This window comes from Scyliorhinus canicula, chromosome 4 (genome assembly GCF_902713615.1).
Source record: "Scyliorhinus canicula chromosome 4, sScyCan1.1, whole genome shotgun sequence".
NCBI classification, from domain to species: Eukaryota; Metazoa; Chordata; class Chondrichthyes; order Carcharhiniformes; family Scyliorhinidae; genus Scyliorhinus; species Scyliorhinus canicula.
In genome coordinates this window covers 23,116,152-23,132,521 of record NC_052149.1, presented here as the reverse complement: position 1 = coordinate 23,132,521, position 16,370 = coordinate 23,116,152, and the positions used below count along the sequence as shown (strand labels likewise).

General features: G+C 38.5%; 1 protein-coding gene across 4 annotated transcripts in view; it reads right to left on the bottom strand.

Annotated features, from left to right (window-relative positions):
* Positions 1-291: 291 nt before the first annotated feature.
* Positions 292-16,370, bottom strand: part of fnbp1l (formin binding protein 1-like) — a 221,323-nt gene continuing 205,244 nt past the window's right edge. For 3 of the 4 annotated variants that reach the window (XM_038793856.1, XM_038793859.1, XM_038793860.1), the window contains 4 exons: positions 9,761-9,893; positions 8,230-8,348; positions 6,580-6,734; positions 292-4,112 (listed from right to left, as the gene is read on the bottom strand). In XM_038793856.1, the coding sequence (XP_038649784.1) occupies positions 3,934-4,112; positions 6,580-6,734; positions 8,230-8,348; positions 9,761-9,893 (586 nt within the window). In that variant the 3' untranslated portion in view covers positions 292-3,933. The remainder of the gene's footprint in view (positions 4,113-6,579; positions 6,735-8,229; positions 8,349-9,760; positions 9,894-16,370) is intronic. The other variant, XM_038793858.1, reaches the window with a different exon arrangement.

Sequence of the window (16,370 nt, the reverse complement as noted above, 5' to 3'; positions counted from 1 at the left end):
TTTCTTGTACAGGTCTTTCTTGTATTGGAGGAAAAGAAGTTTTGGCTCATCCACATTTAGTTTGGGACATGGAAATTAAGTGGAATGCTTTAAAATGGGATATTTTGACCAGCATCTGTCAAAGTTTGGGTGGGCCTGACTGAAAGATGTGAAACATGACATACCGTGAGCAAACCTCATACAAAACACGAACTTCTGTTAACAGATTCTAGGGGTATTATCAATACTGGTTTAATTTTAGGGGGTAAAAAAGCAAAACATTAGTTAATAGATGCTTAAATATGACAAAACTCTGTGGAATACATTAATTTATTTAAACAGTTCTCAACAAGGTATTTTAAACAGTATTTCAACAGTGTTTTTAAAAACAAGAATCAAAAGTCAACATGTGCATAAAGATCATTAATTTGAAACATTGTCTGTTTTTCACACTACATTCTACTTTGCCTGACAACTTATCAGTTACAATTTTAACCAGACCCTCACACACTGTGTACAACTTGAAAAAATTTGTAATGTGCAAGAAAAAACCCTCCCTTCAATCGTTTCCCTCTTTACTCATATTTGTAGATTTCCTCACAAAAAAACAGCGTACCTAAAATTACATACAAAGCAAAAGCATTACAACATTACAAACTGGATAACCGTCTGCTCCACTTACCTAACTGCAGATTTACAGCTATGGAAAAAGTAGCTTTTCTATTACATTCTAGAACTCTCACAGTTAAATTGCTGTAAAAATTAAGACAACTCAGATCATACTTAGTGCCTACTTGGAAGATTACTCTACATACCATTCCCAATATTTTCATAGTGGTTTACTTCAGAAATGTACAATAAACAAGATTATGTGCCACCATGTTGCAAATTTATAGTGAACTAACACTTTAAAAATACACATACTTGAACACAAGGAAGCATGTGTACATCAGATTTTTTTTTTTTAAAAAGAAAAAGTTTTTAAAAAAATCATTTAATCCAAATTCTTCAGCACATTTAAAGGTCATTAGTGGATTTGTGTAAACTCTAAAGTCAGTCTACCAGAAATTATATTCACTTACCAGGAATTCACCGTGGAACAGAAATAAGAATTTTCTGTTACACAATGTCTTATTTTTATTGCAATGAAAGGTTTCGACATGTTTATCAGCTTCAGCGGGTGACTCATGTTAACCATTGTTAATGGTTAAATGCAATGCTTTATGTGGTTGGCATGTGTAATTTGGTCCGGAAACACACTACAATATTACACCAGGAAATAAATTTAAATATGTCCAGCCATTAATACAATGGACATGGACAGAAGATGGTTTCACATTTGTAATTTCTATGCAGGTAACTGAGACAGTTACAAGTAGTAGCAAACAGATTTGGGTCAAAGCATCACATCATAGCCGCACAGTCCGCCACATTTTTGCTCAGGTTTACCTAAAATCCAAATGTTCAAATTAACACACACGGATCCCTCTGCAGCATAGATAAAATTGGTCTTCAAGTCATAAAATATTTGAGCTCATTTCAAAAGGTGCTGCTGAGAAGACTTGCCTTTTTTCCCTGCCACTTGATAAAAACTCATTTCAAGTGGCCCAACAATCAAAAGCCTTTGAATTTGAGGAAGGTGGGTATTTTGACGGTTGGCGTGTTTGAAATTGACTGATCAGATATATTTGTTGCAGCATTGAAAAAAACTACAGTCAGGATCACAGCTTGAATGTGAATTTCAACATGTGAACAAAGTTTGCATTACATGCAGCTTTAAGTATTCTGGGAGAAAAAAAAATCTGCACTTGTGTTACTGCTCAAATAGATAAAAGTGCACATGGTTTAGATTACATACAATATCCACAAGAGTCAACATATCCACACATTGACTCGTGTGACCACACCAGATTAGACGACTTGCACAGCTATCCCCACTAAACCAGAGTTCATATGAATTGGTTATTCATAAGAGTCAACCAGGATGAAAAAAATTACAAAATTCTAATTAAAAACATTCATTTCAAATACATCTTGTTAACCAATACAAGTCTTTAGTATTTAAAACAATATAAATATTGACAGAAATTTTAGTTGCACAATTCCTCTGGTACAGTATATTTTTGATACTAGGTATGATTACATCAGCAGCTGGCGTACCAAGAGAATACACAAGTCAATCAAAATTGATGAGCTGCCACCAGCCTGCAATAAACGTGAGCCTTGAGAAAGACTACTGGAAACAATGGCAGTCGGCAGATTTAGGCACTCTTCTGTTAAAACAGTTGATTTAAGGCAGCAGCTGTATGGTGAGATAGTGATCAAATAAATGGTTGGTGAATCTTCAACAGAGCTCACGATGCACATCTCTCAGGGTGTGTGCCCAATTGTGTCTCTTCACAGTGAGCCATGCTTGTTTTCCTGAAGCCATGCTGTTTTTCAGGTGTGTTTCCATTGACTCAAGTCTTCATTGATCAATCCATTACACAAAAAAAAAATATGCAGGCCAAAAGCAAGGAGGGAGGAGAATTCATAAACTATACACAGGCAACAATGGAAGGGTGCATCTACTGGCTTGTCAAGAGTTCTTCAACACTGGTAACTCAACACAACACTATTACCATGCAGTACTGGTAGCAGCACAAATGAAAAAATGGAATGGAACTACAAAAGTGAAGGGTTGAGAAAGTATTATACTAGATAACTTGGGGATTGCACAACAACAAAACAGGCCAACCACGGTACAGTCTAGACGTTTCCGAAGTGAATATTTAGTGAGATTTATGAAAGCATGCAACAGCATGTTAGGGCGAGCATGTAGGATGGCACAGGCAGACAGCACTATATTTTGAAAATACTATCTGACAGTAATGTCATTTTGAATGTACTCCACCTGGGTCAGATAAACCTTTGGCATTGATTAAGACCTATAAAATACTGTACTGTTGATTCGCCAGGTACCATGTGAACTATAGTTAGAATGATGTTAATTGTGTTAATAGCAGAATTAACCAATATGGAACATGCAGTTTCCTCCTCCCTCCTGATCTAACCAGCCTCAATCTTTGAGTCGTGCCCTTTCCCCACCCAGAAAACAGCTGCATGCAACCTCCTTCAATGCCTCGCCCAATGTTTCAAGAACCCACACACCAATTCAGGAACCTGCAGTCCGGGAGGGGAAAAGAAAGAAAGCACCATTACTAAATTCAGCTGAAACAAACAAAAACAAAGGAAACTTTACAAGTTTTAGTCAGAACTCGTTAACTATGCAACCCCTAAAGTACCACATCTGCATCCAGGTTTTGAAAGATGTTAAGGTAAATTAGTTGAAGTCAGATTTTCATCTTGATAATTGGCAAAAATAATCCTCAAGTAATAACAGAACATTTCATGGGCAAAACGCAACTTAAATTCAATTTTTAAAAAATGAAACATGAATGTAATGAACTTTAATGCACCCTCCCACCACCAAAACATAAAAAGTTATTTATTTATTATGAATCACTTATGTTTTTGCTTAAATATTACAAATAAAGAACATGACTTTTAATTTTTAAATCTAGATTACTACTTTGAAAGCTAAAAATTTATATTCCAATAAAAAGTCTGAAACCTTGGTTTCAATGATGGATTAAAAAATATAAAACACCAAGAACCTTCACCTATATACATATATACAAAAGTTAAGGCATCAGGAATATCAATACTAGAGTTAAACTGTTTCCAAATACTATAACATGGAATAATCCAGGGTCTGCATTCATGCACAAAGGATGACTTTTAAGAATAAAATCTCAATGAATAAGTTCAGCTCACACGGTGAACAAAGGATTATGCAGTAGGAATACAGAAAATATAAGAATTCATACTCTTAAATGTTTCTCCACTATTCCTTTAGCTGTTTAAATTAATACATTTTCCACATGAGTTTAACTGGCATTCAGCATCTTATATTTATATATAGGTCACTGCACCTTTACTAGTTTTCTCTAGAGTAATATCTACATAAGATGTTGGCACATAGCCTTCTTGTCCATTCTGTTTCCGTGTTCTTGTCCAGCCATCTCCTTTATCTTCTTCAATAACATACAATACCTCTCCTTCTCGCATTGCTAATGTCCCTTCATTTTGCCCTGCAAGAGGGGAAAAAAATTAGACAAGTCTGTGCTGATGTTGTCTTTCACTCACAGAATGCTATGACACAAATGGAGGCCATTCAGTCTGTTGTACTGGCTGTGTGCTGACTGTTATCCAATTAGTTACACCCTTCCCTGACTCTCTCGTCTCTCCCCCCCAAAACACACACACACTTTCTATACAACTCTCTAAATTTGCCCTTTATATCAGTATGTTATTGTTAGGAACATAGGAGCAGCTCATTCCTACTGCCGTGCCTGCTCTGCCATTCAAACCGATTATAGCTAATTATCTACCTCTATTCCAATTTTCACACCACCCTCATATCCATTGACATCACTAGTATCCAGATATATATCTAATTCTGTCTTGAACATACTCAGTGATTGAGCTTCCACAGTCTAGGATAGAGATTTCCAAAGATCCATCACCCTCTGAGTGCAGAAATTCCTCTTAATTTCAGTTTTAAATGGCCTGACCCTTATTCTGAGCCTCTATCACCCGGTTCTAGACTCACCAGCCAGGGGGAAAATCCTATCCACATCTACCCGGTCATGCTCTGCAAGAAACTTGTAACTTGCAATGGATCACTTCTCATTCTTTGAAACTCCAGGGAAAAGGGGCCCAGTTTCCTCAATCTCTCCTCTTAAGACAATCCCGCCACCGCAGGAATTAGTCTGATGAAACTCTGTTCCAGTCCCTCTATGGCAAGTATATCCTTCCTTACATAAGGAAGCCAAAAGGAAGCGTCGTTTGAGGCATCTTGACAAATACATGAATAGGATAGGAATAGAGGGATACGTCCCCGGAAGTGCAGAAGTTTTAGTTTAGACGGGCATCATGATCGGCGCAGGCTTGGAGGCCAAAGAACCTGTCTCATGTTGTACTGTTCTTTGTTCAAAACTGTACTCAATACTCCAGGTACTGTCTCACCAAGACCCTGTATAATTGCAGCAGGACATTACTCCTGTTGTCAAAGTCTGTACGTTCTCCCCGTGTCTGCGTGGGTTTCCTCCGGGTGCTCCGGTTTCCTCCCATAAGTCCTAAAAGATGTGCTGTTAGGTAATTTGGACATTCTGAATTCTCCTTCTGTGTACCTGAATAGGCGCCGGAATGTGGTGACTAGGGGCTTTTCACAGTAACTTCATTGCCCAGGGTAATTCTCTGGGGGCAAGAGTTTGAATCCCACTACGCCAGATGGTGAAGTTTAAATTTATAAAAAATCTTGGAATTTTAAAGACCTAACGATGACCATTGTCGATTGTCTTAAAAACCCATCTGGTTCACTAATGTCCTTTAGGGAAGGAAACCAGCCATCTTTACCTGGTCTGGCTTACATACAATGTGGTTGGCTCTTAAAAAAATGTCCTCTGAAACAGCCGAACAAATCACTCAGTTCAAGGGCAATAAATGCTGGCCCATCCACATCTCATTAATAAAAAAATCAGCTCACCTTTCAACCGAGAGACCTGTTCAGTCTTTCTTGGTCATTCTAACCTCTCAATTACAACATCAACCCTGTAAATATTTCTTATAAAACATGTGCAGTGCCTCCACTACATAACGTATATAAAGCTATGCACAATAAGTGTGGTCTAAACAAGTTTCTATGTAATTTTATTCCTCTAGGAATGAAACCAAGTACTTTGTTTTTTGATGGCTTTGTTCATCTGAATTTCTTTTTTGTTTTAATTTGTACGCCTAGATCATTTGTTGTTCTAACCCATGCAGAGTCTTATTTTCCAAAGCAGTGGATAACTCCCAATCAAAATGCAGGAGCTCACACTTACGTGGTATTGTACTGGATTTTTACAACCATGTAGACTGCTCAATATAATTTTCCAGATTATTAAACTGCATTCCATATTACATTCCAATTCATCCATCAACATTTAAGACTTCAACTCTTCTACACCCACTCCCATACACTCAGATCCTGGGTTGGCTCATGGAATCTGGTGGAGTCCCCAACCATTGTGTCATCAAATATAACTCATGAAAGGAGAACAAAGTAATTTATTAAATCTAGATGTAATTAGAATTTATGCAAGTTTCTCCTTAAATTGCTACATCGTGCAACATGTAATAATTCATTCATAACATACCTTGACATAAATTAGAAATTTTACTCAAGTAATTCAGAAATGTTTTTTTCCCCAATTAAGGGGCAATTTAGCGTGGCCAATCCACCTACGCTGCACATCTTTGGGTCGTGGGGTGAAACCCACGCAGACACGGGGAGAATGTGCAAACTCGACACGGACGGTGACCCGGGGCTGGGATCGAACCCGGGTCCTCGGCGCCGTGAGGCAGCAGTGCTAATCACTGGGCCACTCACATTCAGAAATATTCTTGAATGCTTTTAGGATTGGATTATTGAAAATGTAAATGTCATCTTTGATAGAAAACCTTTGGATTTAAAAACAAACCATTCAAAAAAATGACAGCAAACAAATATCTTACCCTCAAATGGATATAGAGCTTTGCAGTGGCCAACAGCAGGTAGAGGTTCATCATCTTCAAATTCATCATCAAACTCAACTGCACGCTGCGGTTCTGGATATCTCTGGTTTGCTCTGTGCTCTTGATTTGGATCATCCATATAGCTCCCTTCAGGGCTGATGGTAGTGAAGTCAGTAAAGAATTATTAAATAATAAGGAAGTTACCTGAAATACTGGTGCCTGTAGATGTCTAGGCTTAAATGTAGTTTAAATATAGCCATTAGGGGTAACTTGTGTCAATCATCTGCTGGTACTTTGCTCAACTGTTGATCCTTCATACAAGGTCTCAACATTGGCACGAGCAAGCGTTCAACTTCAATTTATGCAACTATCAGGGATCAAAGCTGGGATTTTCCTGGTCAGTGTGGTTCAACCTTGAGCTCGATATTATTGTAGGTTTTAGATGTCATGCAGTCTACATAGTTTAAAAAGTTTTGACATTATATAGTGCTGATATCACTTAAATAAGGGGCAACATGCAGCTTGAGCGTGTTACCAAAGCTACAACCCATCAAAGGAGTCAGATGATATTGAACCACAAGAAAATAAATGTTTGGTAGCAAATTAACATCAATGATTTGTAATATACTCTCCAAAATGGTACTATTGTTATCGCATTTACAGCCCACAGCAATCATTCTAATTCTTTTTCGAGCAGAATGTTCATACCAGTGATGGGTGTCACAGCTGACACGAGAACAGGCTCCCATGAATTTGTATTATGTGAACTGCAGCAAGATAACAGGTTTCATTTCTCCCTCGATCACTAGAATATAGTGTGTCCTGTATTCATGCCACAGTAGATGCTCCATGTCAGAAATGGCAGAGGTTTTAACGTAACTTCTAGAAAGCTGCAGGAAATCTACCGGATATTAAGTTCTGTTCTACAATTTTAAGATGTTCTTCGATGCTATGCAATTCTATGATGCAGTTTTGATTATCCAGCTTCTGTTAGAACATAGAACAGTACAGCACAGAACAGGCCCTTCGGCCCTCAATGTTGTGCCGAGCCATGATCACCCTACTCAAACCCACGTATCCACCCTATACCCACAACCCAACAACCCCCCCTTAACCTTACTTTTATTAGGACACTACGGGCAATTTAGCATGGCCAATCCACCTAACCCACACATCTTTGGACTGTGGGAGGAAACCGGAGCACCCGGAGGAAACCCACGCACACAGGGGGAGGACGTGCAGACTCCACACAGACAGTGACCCAGCCGGGAATCGAACCTGGGACCCTGGAGCTGTGAAGCATGTATGCTAACCACCATGCTACCCTGCTGCCCTGTTGATTTGGGAACTTGCCAAAAGCTTATAACCAAATTCAATTTAGAGCTTTACTGTACAATTCCTTGTTCAAAGTTGTCCTTTCAACTGACTACATCACTAATTTGCAGAAAATTGTAAAGAAAAGAAAGAGTAATCCATTCAGCATGCACTAATGAAAAATCATTCAATGCCACCAAAGCTTGTGAATGTTAGCTCTGTAAATTAACTTCAGTGTTAATTTATTTTATAAACTATTTGACTGAAACCAGTTACAAAGTCCTTGAAACGGTGAATGATGCTTCAATTCATTAACTGAAGTGGCTGGATACGTACCTTTCTCTTCCAGGTGTCCCATGATGGTTAATTTCAGCAGGTCGGTCGAACGCCGCACCACCACTTAATCGTCTATCGCCTCTTCCACATGTTCTGTTTTCAACCTCAAAGAGCCATGTCTAGGAGAAATTGATGTATTATCAGTTTTATAATCAAACCAACTAATCATGATGCCTGTTCACAAGAGTGTACTGTAGCACTGCCCATACTGGCAATAAAAACACAAACGATAGCCCACAGATTTACTTAGATAAAGGAATACTTTAGCCTGCTCTTTCTAAACAACTTCTAGGATGGAATCTGTCCCGTCCTTCTCCCCCACCAAAAAAAAATTTCAAAATTCCACGGCAAACGACCGTGACAGTTTGCGACCTCAGTGTCATCAGTTTTGAAGAAGCAAGCAGACCTGAAATATCAACTCTGTTTTCCTCTCCACAGATGCTGCCAGACATGCTGAGAATCACCAGCAGCTTTTGCTTTTATTACTACAAGAATCAGTTGGTTCTATGGATTTTAACAGGGAAAAAAAAACAGCCAGTCTATCAAGCCTGCCCTATACGGTCATGGTACAACTTATGCACAACATGATTTCCCACCTTCGCCACCCTTGTTGGCCACCCCGAGGGATACCCTCAACCCCACCTGTACATCAAGGCATGCAATTTCCTGGAAAAGTTAAATGGTTTTAGCACATGCTTACTCCACTCACTGGCTCTTAATTCAGTCTAATAAACCATGCTGTTTACAGCTCAGCACTCAACAGCTCTACAGTAAAATCAGCTGTTACTTTTTAAAAAATAAATCTAGAGTACCCAATTCATTTTTCCAATTAAGGGGCAATTTAGCATGGCCAATCCACCTAGCTTGCAGATTTTTGGGTTATGGGGGCGAAACCCACGCAAACACGGGGAGAATATGCAAACTCCACACGGACAGTGACCCAGAACCGGGATCGAACCTGGGACCTCAGCGCCGTGAGGCCACAGTGCTAACCCACTGCGCCACCATGCTGCCATGTAAAATCAGCTGTTACAGCAGTATCCAGGTTCTTCGCCATTCTGCAGAAAGCAGAACAGTAGCACTTTAAAAACATTCTTGCTTAAAAGTGAAGAATTACTGCGGGAAAAACCGCCAAATTGATTCAACTACAGTAAAAGTTTTTCCACAAATGCCTGTAATTTCTGGCCATTTTCTTACAACTGCCCTACAGCTTAAATTTTATGTCAGCTTCACTCACCCTGCCCATAATCAGTATTTTACTCATCATTTGTGTCTGTGTGGTTTTGAACTATTTTGATATTGAAATTACTTGGATGACTGTACTATACGGTTTCCATGTCAACAAGAAAATCTGGGATTTTATGTCCATATGGCTTAGTAATATAGTATGACATGATATTGCATACACAAATATAAATCAACAAAGTTAGATGAATCAGACCATTCCCAGCATATAAAATGCTTACAAGTATGTGAACAAAGTATAACTCCGATATCTTTTACACACTAAATACATTGTTTTCCAAGTTACCTCATGCTTTTGAATCTCATGACGTAGCTTGTCAATGTTGCCCATGGTCTCGGAGATCTTTGGATGCAAGCTACCAGAATCACCCATCTGTGGATTTCGTTCATAAACATCTTTCATTTTGTTTAAGGCATCTCTGGGAAAAATAAAAATAGCATCCTGAGTTATCTGGTTATTTCATGTGTCGGAAAACAGAGATAGTTTTAAGGGATCTATATTTGTATCATTAAATATTAGAAATAAGGTATAGATTTAAGTGGGATTACTTTAGTGATTCTGTTTGAGAAAGGGTAAATCTATAGTTAGAATCATGTTAGACACGGATTTTTGCACCTGGGGTTTTTGGTTTCAGTTAAAACTGTGGGTTTCTATTGTGCGGAGAGAGTTTCATCCATGAAAAGTAAATAAAAGCTTGGAAATGGAAAGAGATGTTTCTTAGCAACCAGAGGCACCTTTCGGGTTGGGTAAGATGGTTTGTTATCGTGTTTAACTGAATTCATAGTAGTTGGTGACAGGAGGAGAGTGGGTGAGCATCTCTCAGACTTACGAGAAGGAAAGCCATACAACAGAGTAATGGTTAAGGAAGCCAGTGCCAGAAATCTAACGGGCAGCTAATTAAGGTAACTAGAGAAATGAAGAGATGTTTCTAGCTGGTGACAGGAAAAGAGTGGGTGAGCAGCTCTCAGCCTTGCGAGAAGGAAAGCCATACAATAGAGTAATGGTTAAGGATGCCAGTGCCAGAAATCTAAAGGACAGCTAATTAAGGTAACTAGCGAAATGAAGAGATGTTTCTAGGAAGCCTGATAATAAAGTAACAGAGGAAACTGGAATTAGAACAGGATATCATACCCGCTACATTTAAGTCTAAATCATTGACATATACTACAAAAAGACTTAGTACTGAGCCCTGCAGAACCCTATTGGAAACAGCCCTCAAGTCATAAATACATCCATCAACCTTTGTTCCAGCCTCTGGGCCAATTCTGGATCCAACTTTCCACTCTACCTTGGATCCCATGTGTTTTTACTTTCATTACCAGACTGCTATGTGTGACCTTATGAAAAGTCTAGATAAAATTCACGTAGACTATACCAAATGACAATCTTTGTTAGCGCCTCAAAAAAAAAATCAAAATTTGGACAACCTAGTTGTTTTACAATTATGACACCTCACTACTCTAGCTTTGAAATGTTTTCCTTTATGCTGCTAGTACCGACTGCACAAGCTGAAGTACATGTTAAGATTAAGGAAGTTTAGGGATTAAGGCACCAGACAGAAACATGATAACAAAAGCAGGTAACCTTTGGATTGCTATGTAGACTTGCTGAGGAGAGGACGATTTCGAAGCTCAACATGTGAATCTTACACTGGTGCCAGGGGGTAAAAGATTCACATTCTTGGGGCACTAGAGCAATTTCTGGAACAAATAGTGTTTAATCTCTTTGCTGCAGCCTATCAAGAAATAAGTTTGAAATAGGTTGAAAATAATAGAAGGTAAACAGAATATCAAAAAAAAATCAATGAGTAAACCAGCAAAAAGAATGAGTCAGCATTCCAAAGAATTTGAATGAGGATTCAGTGATATGTACAGGAAGCAGTGCAAGAAAGAATATGCAGGGCAATAAAACAATAACTGAAAGGAAACATGGCTTAGGTTTGGAGAAGACGGAGGAACTTCATATTCCAGTTCTAACGTTTACAGACGAGATAGGAAGGTTTTAAAAAAAGGGTCTTTGGGGGCTTGTGGTAAGACAAAATCCATGTGGATACAACTGAAATAGGAAGGGAAACGGTACAGTTCTTAGTTTGCATTACAGCTCACCAGGGGATAGATGTAACTGAAAATAAGATCTGCAGACATTTCAGAGATATAAGTAAGAACAACAGAGCAATAATACTGGGCAATTTTAAATATCCCAAAATAGTCTGATATTGTAAGCACTGTTTATAGAATATCATGGGGCTACTTCCAAGAGACATCCATTTCTTGTAAAAAAAAAAGCATTGTTTGATGAGGTTGTGATAGAGGAAATGAAATGAAAAAAATTGCTTATTGTCACGAGTAGGCTTCAAATGAAGTTATTGTGAAAAGCCCCTAGTCGCCACATTCCGGCGCCTGTCCGGGGAGGATGTTACGGGAATCAAACTGTGCTGCTGGCCTGCTTGGTCTGCTTTCAAAGCCAGCGATTTAGCCCAGTGCTAAACAGCCCCTAGTAATGATAGACAAAATCCCCAAAAAACAAACTGAACTTTCAAATCACTCCTTTGTCTCCGCATACTAAAAACGTATTCAGTTTTTGATGTCTCCTTCAGTCTAGTTTTCTGTTGAGTTTACATAAATCTGAATTACATGGCTTTTTGCAAAAGACTGATCACTACCACCTTGCAAGAATAACTGAGCTACTAGTCCTCTGGTGAATAGTTTACCTTTTGGAAATTGCTTTACTCCGCACATACAGGTCATTCAAATACAATCTACTTCTGAGGACCAACAAGTAAAGGTCAAAATGAGCTCTGTCAAATTGGCATTGTGACTTGTATTTCAGTCCATTCAGGAATGCCTGGTAACTGAAAGACAACAGGCCATTTTGCAGTATCCTCTATTATGTGATGTTACGATCCCAATTGATGTTATAAATGGATGGGACGGGCAGCATGGTGGTGCAGTGGTCAGCACTGATGCATCACGGTGCCAAGGTCCCAGGTTGAAACACGATATACCTAATTAACACCACAGGGATTCCCCTTAATCTAAGCAAAGCTCCATTAGCCCAAGCTTTTATGATGCCTGAATTGCACCTTTGTCTCCCAAAAACACACTTTAAAAACACTACTACAGCAGTAACATACACTAACTCAGCATTTTAACCATTACTGCACCAAATACCTATAATACAATACATCTGAAATTCCTACATTTATCACAAAATTTATATTAAAAAAAAATAACTGGATGGGAAAATCCCCGAATGGAACCCTGGTTAAAATCGTAACTTATGCTTTTTTTCCATAAAATGTGGAGAAACAGAGTCACAGGACCAATCATTTGTTTAACAACAAGGAAAAAACATTAAAGATGAAAAAATTGAATTATGACACAATATTTCTTTACACTCCCCTTAGCTTAACCGTTACACACAGTTCTCAGGATTAACACGGATTATAAAGTACATCTTACTCTACAATGGTCTCATTAATACAAAGTTCCTTTAAGGACATAAGATGACGATGGGAGAATACACTTTCCACTCTGGACCCCAAGTGAATGTTTATAATAATAATAATAGTAATATAATAATAATCTTTATTGCCACAAGTAGGCATACATTAACACTGCATTGAAGTTAATGTGAAAAGCCCCTAGTCGCCACACTCCGGCGCCTGTTCGGGTACACCGAGAGAGAATTCAGAATGTCCAAATTACCTAACAGCACGTCTTTTGGGACTTGTGGGAGGAAACCCATGCAGACACAGGGAGAATGTGCAGACTCCACACGGTGACGCAAGCCGGAAATCGAACTGGGATGGTGGAGCGATGAAGTAATAGTGCTAACCACTGTGCTACAGTGCCACCCTATGGATGTCTCCTCAGAATTCCTCCAGATGATTTTCATGTGAGAGTTTCCAAACTCCACTTCCCAAAACACACTTTTAAATCTTCTCTCATGAGTATGCTTTCCCTTAGCAGTTTGCATTCTGATATCCAGACCAGGTTTTCCAAATGACGCTTTTAAACAAAGCTTCCGCTTCACTTTTAACAGTGAATCCAGTCCAGGATTTTATACTAACCCCATTAGATTTCATTTGGCTTAACTATTTTTACAGAAATCCAAGCCAATGATTTCCATAGTTATTTCAACTCCCTTTCCACAGGCTGTAGTAAAATCTCACAAAACTGAAAATCATGTCAGATATCTTTCTGGCATCTCAGCTTTCTTCTCAGCTCAGTATGTCTGTACTGAACAGTGCTCTGTTCTTGTACCTTTAGTATTTGACTTCTTGGAAACTTCTTTTCATTTCTCTATTTCCTTAACTAGCTGCTCTACAGATCTCTGCACTTTTCCCCTAACCATTACTCCATGGTATGGCTTTTCTTCTAGCAAAGTTGAGAGAAATATTCCCATCTCTCCCTTACAAGGCCCCAGTTTTGAAGCAACACCCACTTGTGTCTTTTATTTATTCTTCAGGCCACAGTCCTCTCTAAGCACAACAGAAAAACAGTTGGAACTTAACCAATCTGCACGTATACAAACACCTTTTGTGATAAATGTAGGAATTTCAGATATATTGCATTATAGGTATTTGGTGTAGTAATGGTTAAAATGCTGAGTTAGTGTATGTTACTGTGTAGTAGTGTTTTTAAAGTATGTTTTTGGGAGACACAGGCGCAATTCAGGCATCATAAAAGCTTGGGCTAATGTAGCTTTGCTTAGATTAAGGGGGATCCCTGTGGTGTTAATTAGGTACATCGTGTTTCAGCTTGGTAAGATGATGTAATTAATAGGAGAAGCTAGAGTACCAGGCATTTTGCAGAGAAGCAATTTCGTTTTAGTTCTGGAGATATGGAAGTCAAACTATGAAGACAATTTCTGAAGACATCAGCTGGTGATCCTGCATTGTTCTGACAAGGGTCTGGTCTCTTTCTTTACAGCAGTGTCAAAAGATATCTCTTTCTCAAAGTAGAGTATCCAGACATCTCTGTACAGCAGAGTGTTAACTGTATTTGAAAATGGATTGAAAGTAGAGATGATTTTATTGTTTGAGCGGGAATAAAGATAGCAGTTAAGGATTATCATGTCACTGTATTGATTAGCATTATTTAAGGGGTAATTGTACGCTATTTTGCTTGTGTGACGTTAAAGATATGTTAATACTGTGTTAGCAATAAAGCTTGTTTTAATATACCATATCCGTAGTATGCATGAAATCACTCCTGGAGCGCGGTATCCCTTCCTCACAGTCTTACAAAATTAAAATAAAATATTGAGGTTTTGGTCCAGTATCCTAGCCACTGTTGGGGTCTAATCCGGGATTGTATTGCTTTGTCCAGGATGAATCTAACTATAGGTTTTACTCTTCCAGGCACAGAAATATTAAATTAAACTCTCTTAAAACTGTATCTTATTTCTAATGTTTACCAAAACACTTACAAATCCCTTAAAACTAGCTTTACATTCCTAACAGGCTCAACTATGCTGGGGGTTTGATGCTCTACCAATTCGCTGTGTAATTTCTTGGAGTCAATTCTTTATATAAAGTACAATCATATAATGCATGGAATAAGGGAACATGGTCAATCAAGCCTACTGCTTGACCAGATTTGGATCGCCACTACAATTGTAAGCTCAACTCATTAAAATCTTGAGGAAGTCGATTCTAAATAACTTATTTACAAATTCTAAAACATTTCCTGCTAATTTTCTCTCCTGGCAACAGAAATCCATTAATATCCTATTTGCATGGTTAATTTTAATGCTCAAATCTATAGGTAGGCTTTTTAGCCATACAAGTCATCACCACTAGATCTAATCCACTTTTTAATTGGCATTCACCAACTTCCCAGCAGGGAATCACTAAAAATCAATCAGGAGGCAAAATCTTGGCCGCTTTTTGTTTCTGCAGCTCAGAGTATGCAGTCCAACTTTAGAATGCTAACTACTCTTGTGGACATTACACAACCCAGCAAACATTGGGAGCAAATGTGACACAGGAATTATCTAGGACAACTTTCCCTTGTACATTCTCTATGACCACAACTCAACAAATCAGCATCCTCTTCTCATGCAGAATATGCTGTTGCTCCCTTTGAAATTTGGTATTCTTGTGTCTGTCCTGATGAGTGCAAGATGAAAAGCTTCAAAAGAATCTCTTTTTTCAGCAATACTCTAGTTTTACATTTTGCATACTAGCCATCATTGAAGTTTGTCTGTTAATGTGCATGCAACTTATAAAATAGACAATACACTTTTAAAACTAAATTTTATTCATAATAAAATTCTAAAACCTTGTAAATTGTTTAGGTCATATGTTGTTCAAGAACAAAAACATTCCTGCCACTTTAATTTGTCACAAAATGTCAGTGAACTCGAAAGGTTGGTTATTCCTATTTGGTGCAAGAGTATAAAGGAAATTGTTGCGGGGGTAGTGGTCAGGGTAAAAGTATGGGGAATATATTCAAAAAGGGAGGTAGAGAGAAAATGGGGAACTACAAACCAGTGAGCCTAACGTCAGTAGTAGGGAAGTTTCTGGTGTCCATTATCAAGACTTTAATAGCACAGCATTTGGAAAGCGGTGGTATAATCAGGCAAAGGCAGCATGGATTTATGAAAGGGAAGTCATGCTTGACAAATCTACTGAAATTCTTTGAAGACGTAACTAGAAGAGTTGACCAGGGAGAAATGGTGGATGTAGTTTATTTAGACTTTCAGAAGGCTTTCGACAAGGTCTCACATAGCAGATTAATATGTAAAGTTAAAGTGCATGGGATTGTGGGTAGTGTCTTGAGATGGGTAGAAAGCTGGTTAACAGACAGGAAGCAAAGAATTGGAATAAATGGGTCTATTTTACGATTGGCAGGCAGTGACTAGTGGGGTATCACAGGGATGCTAGGAC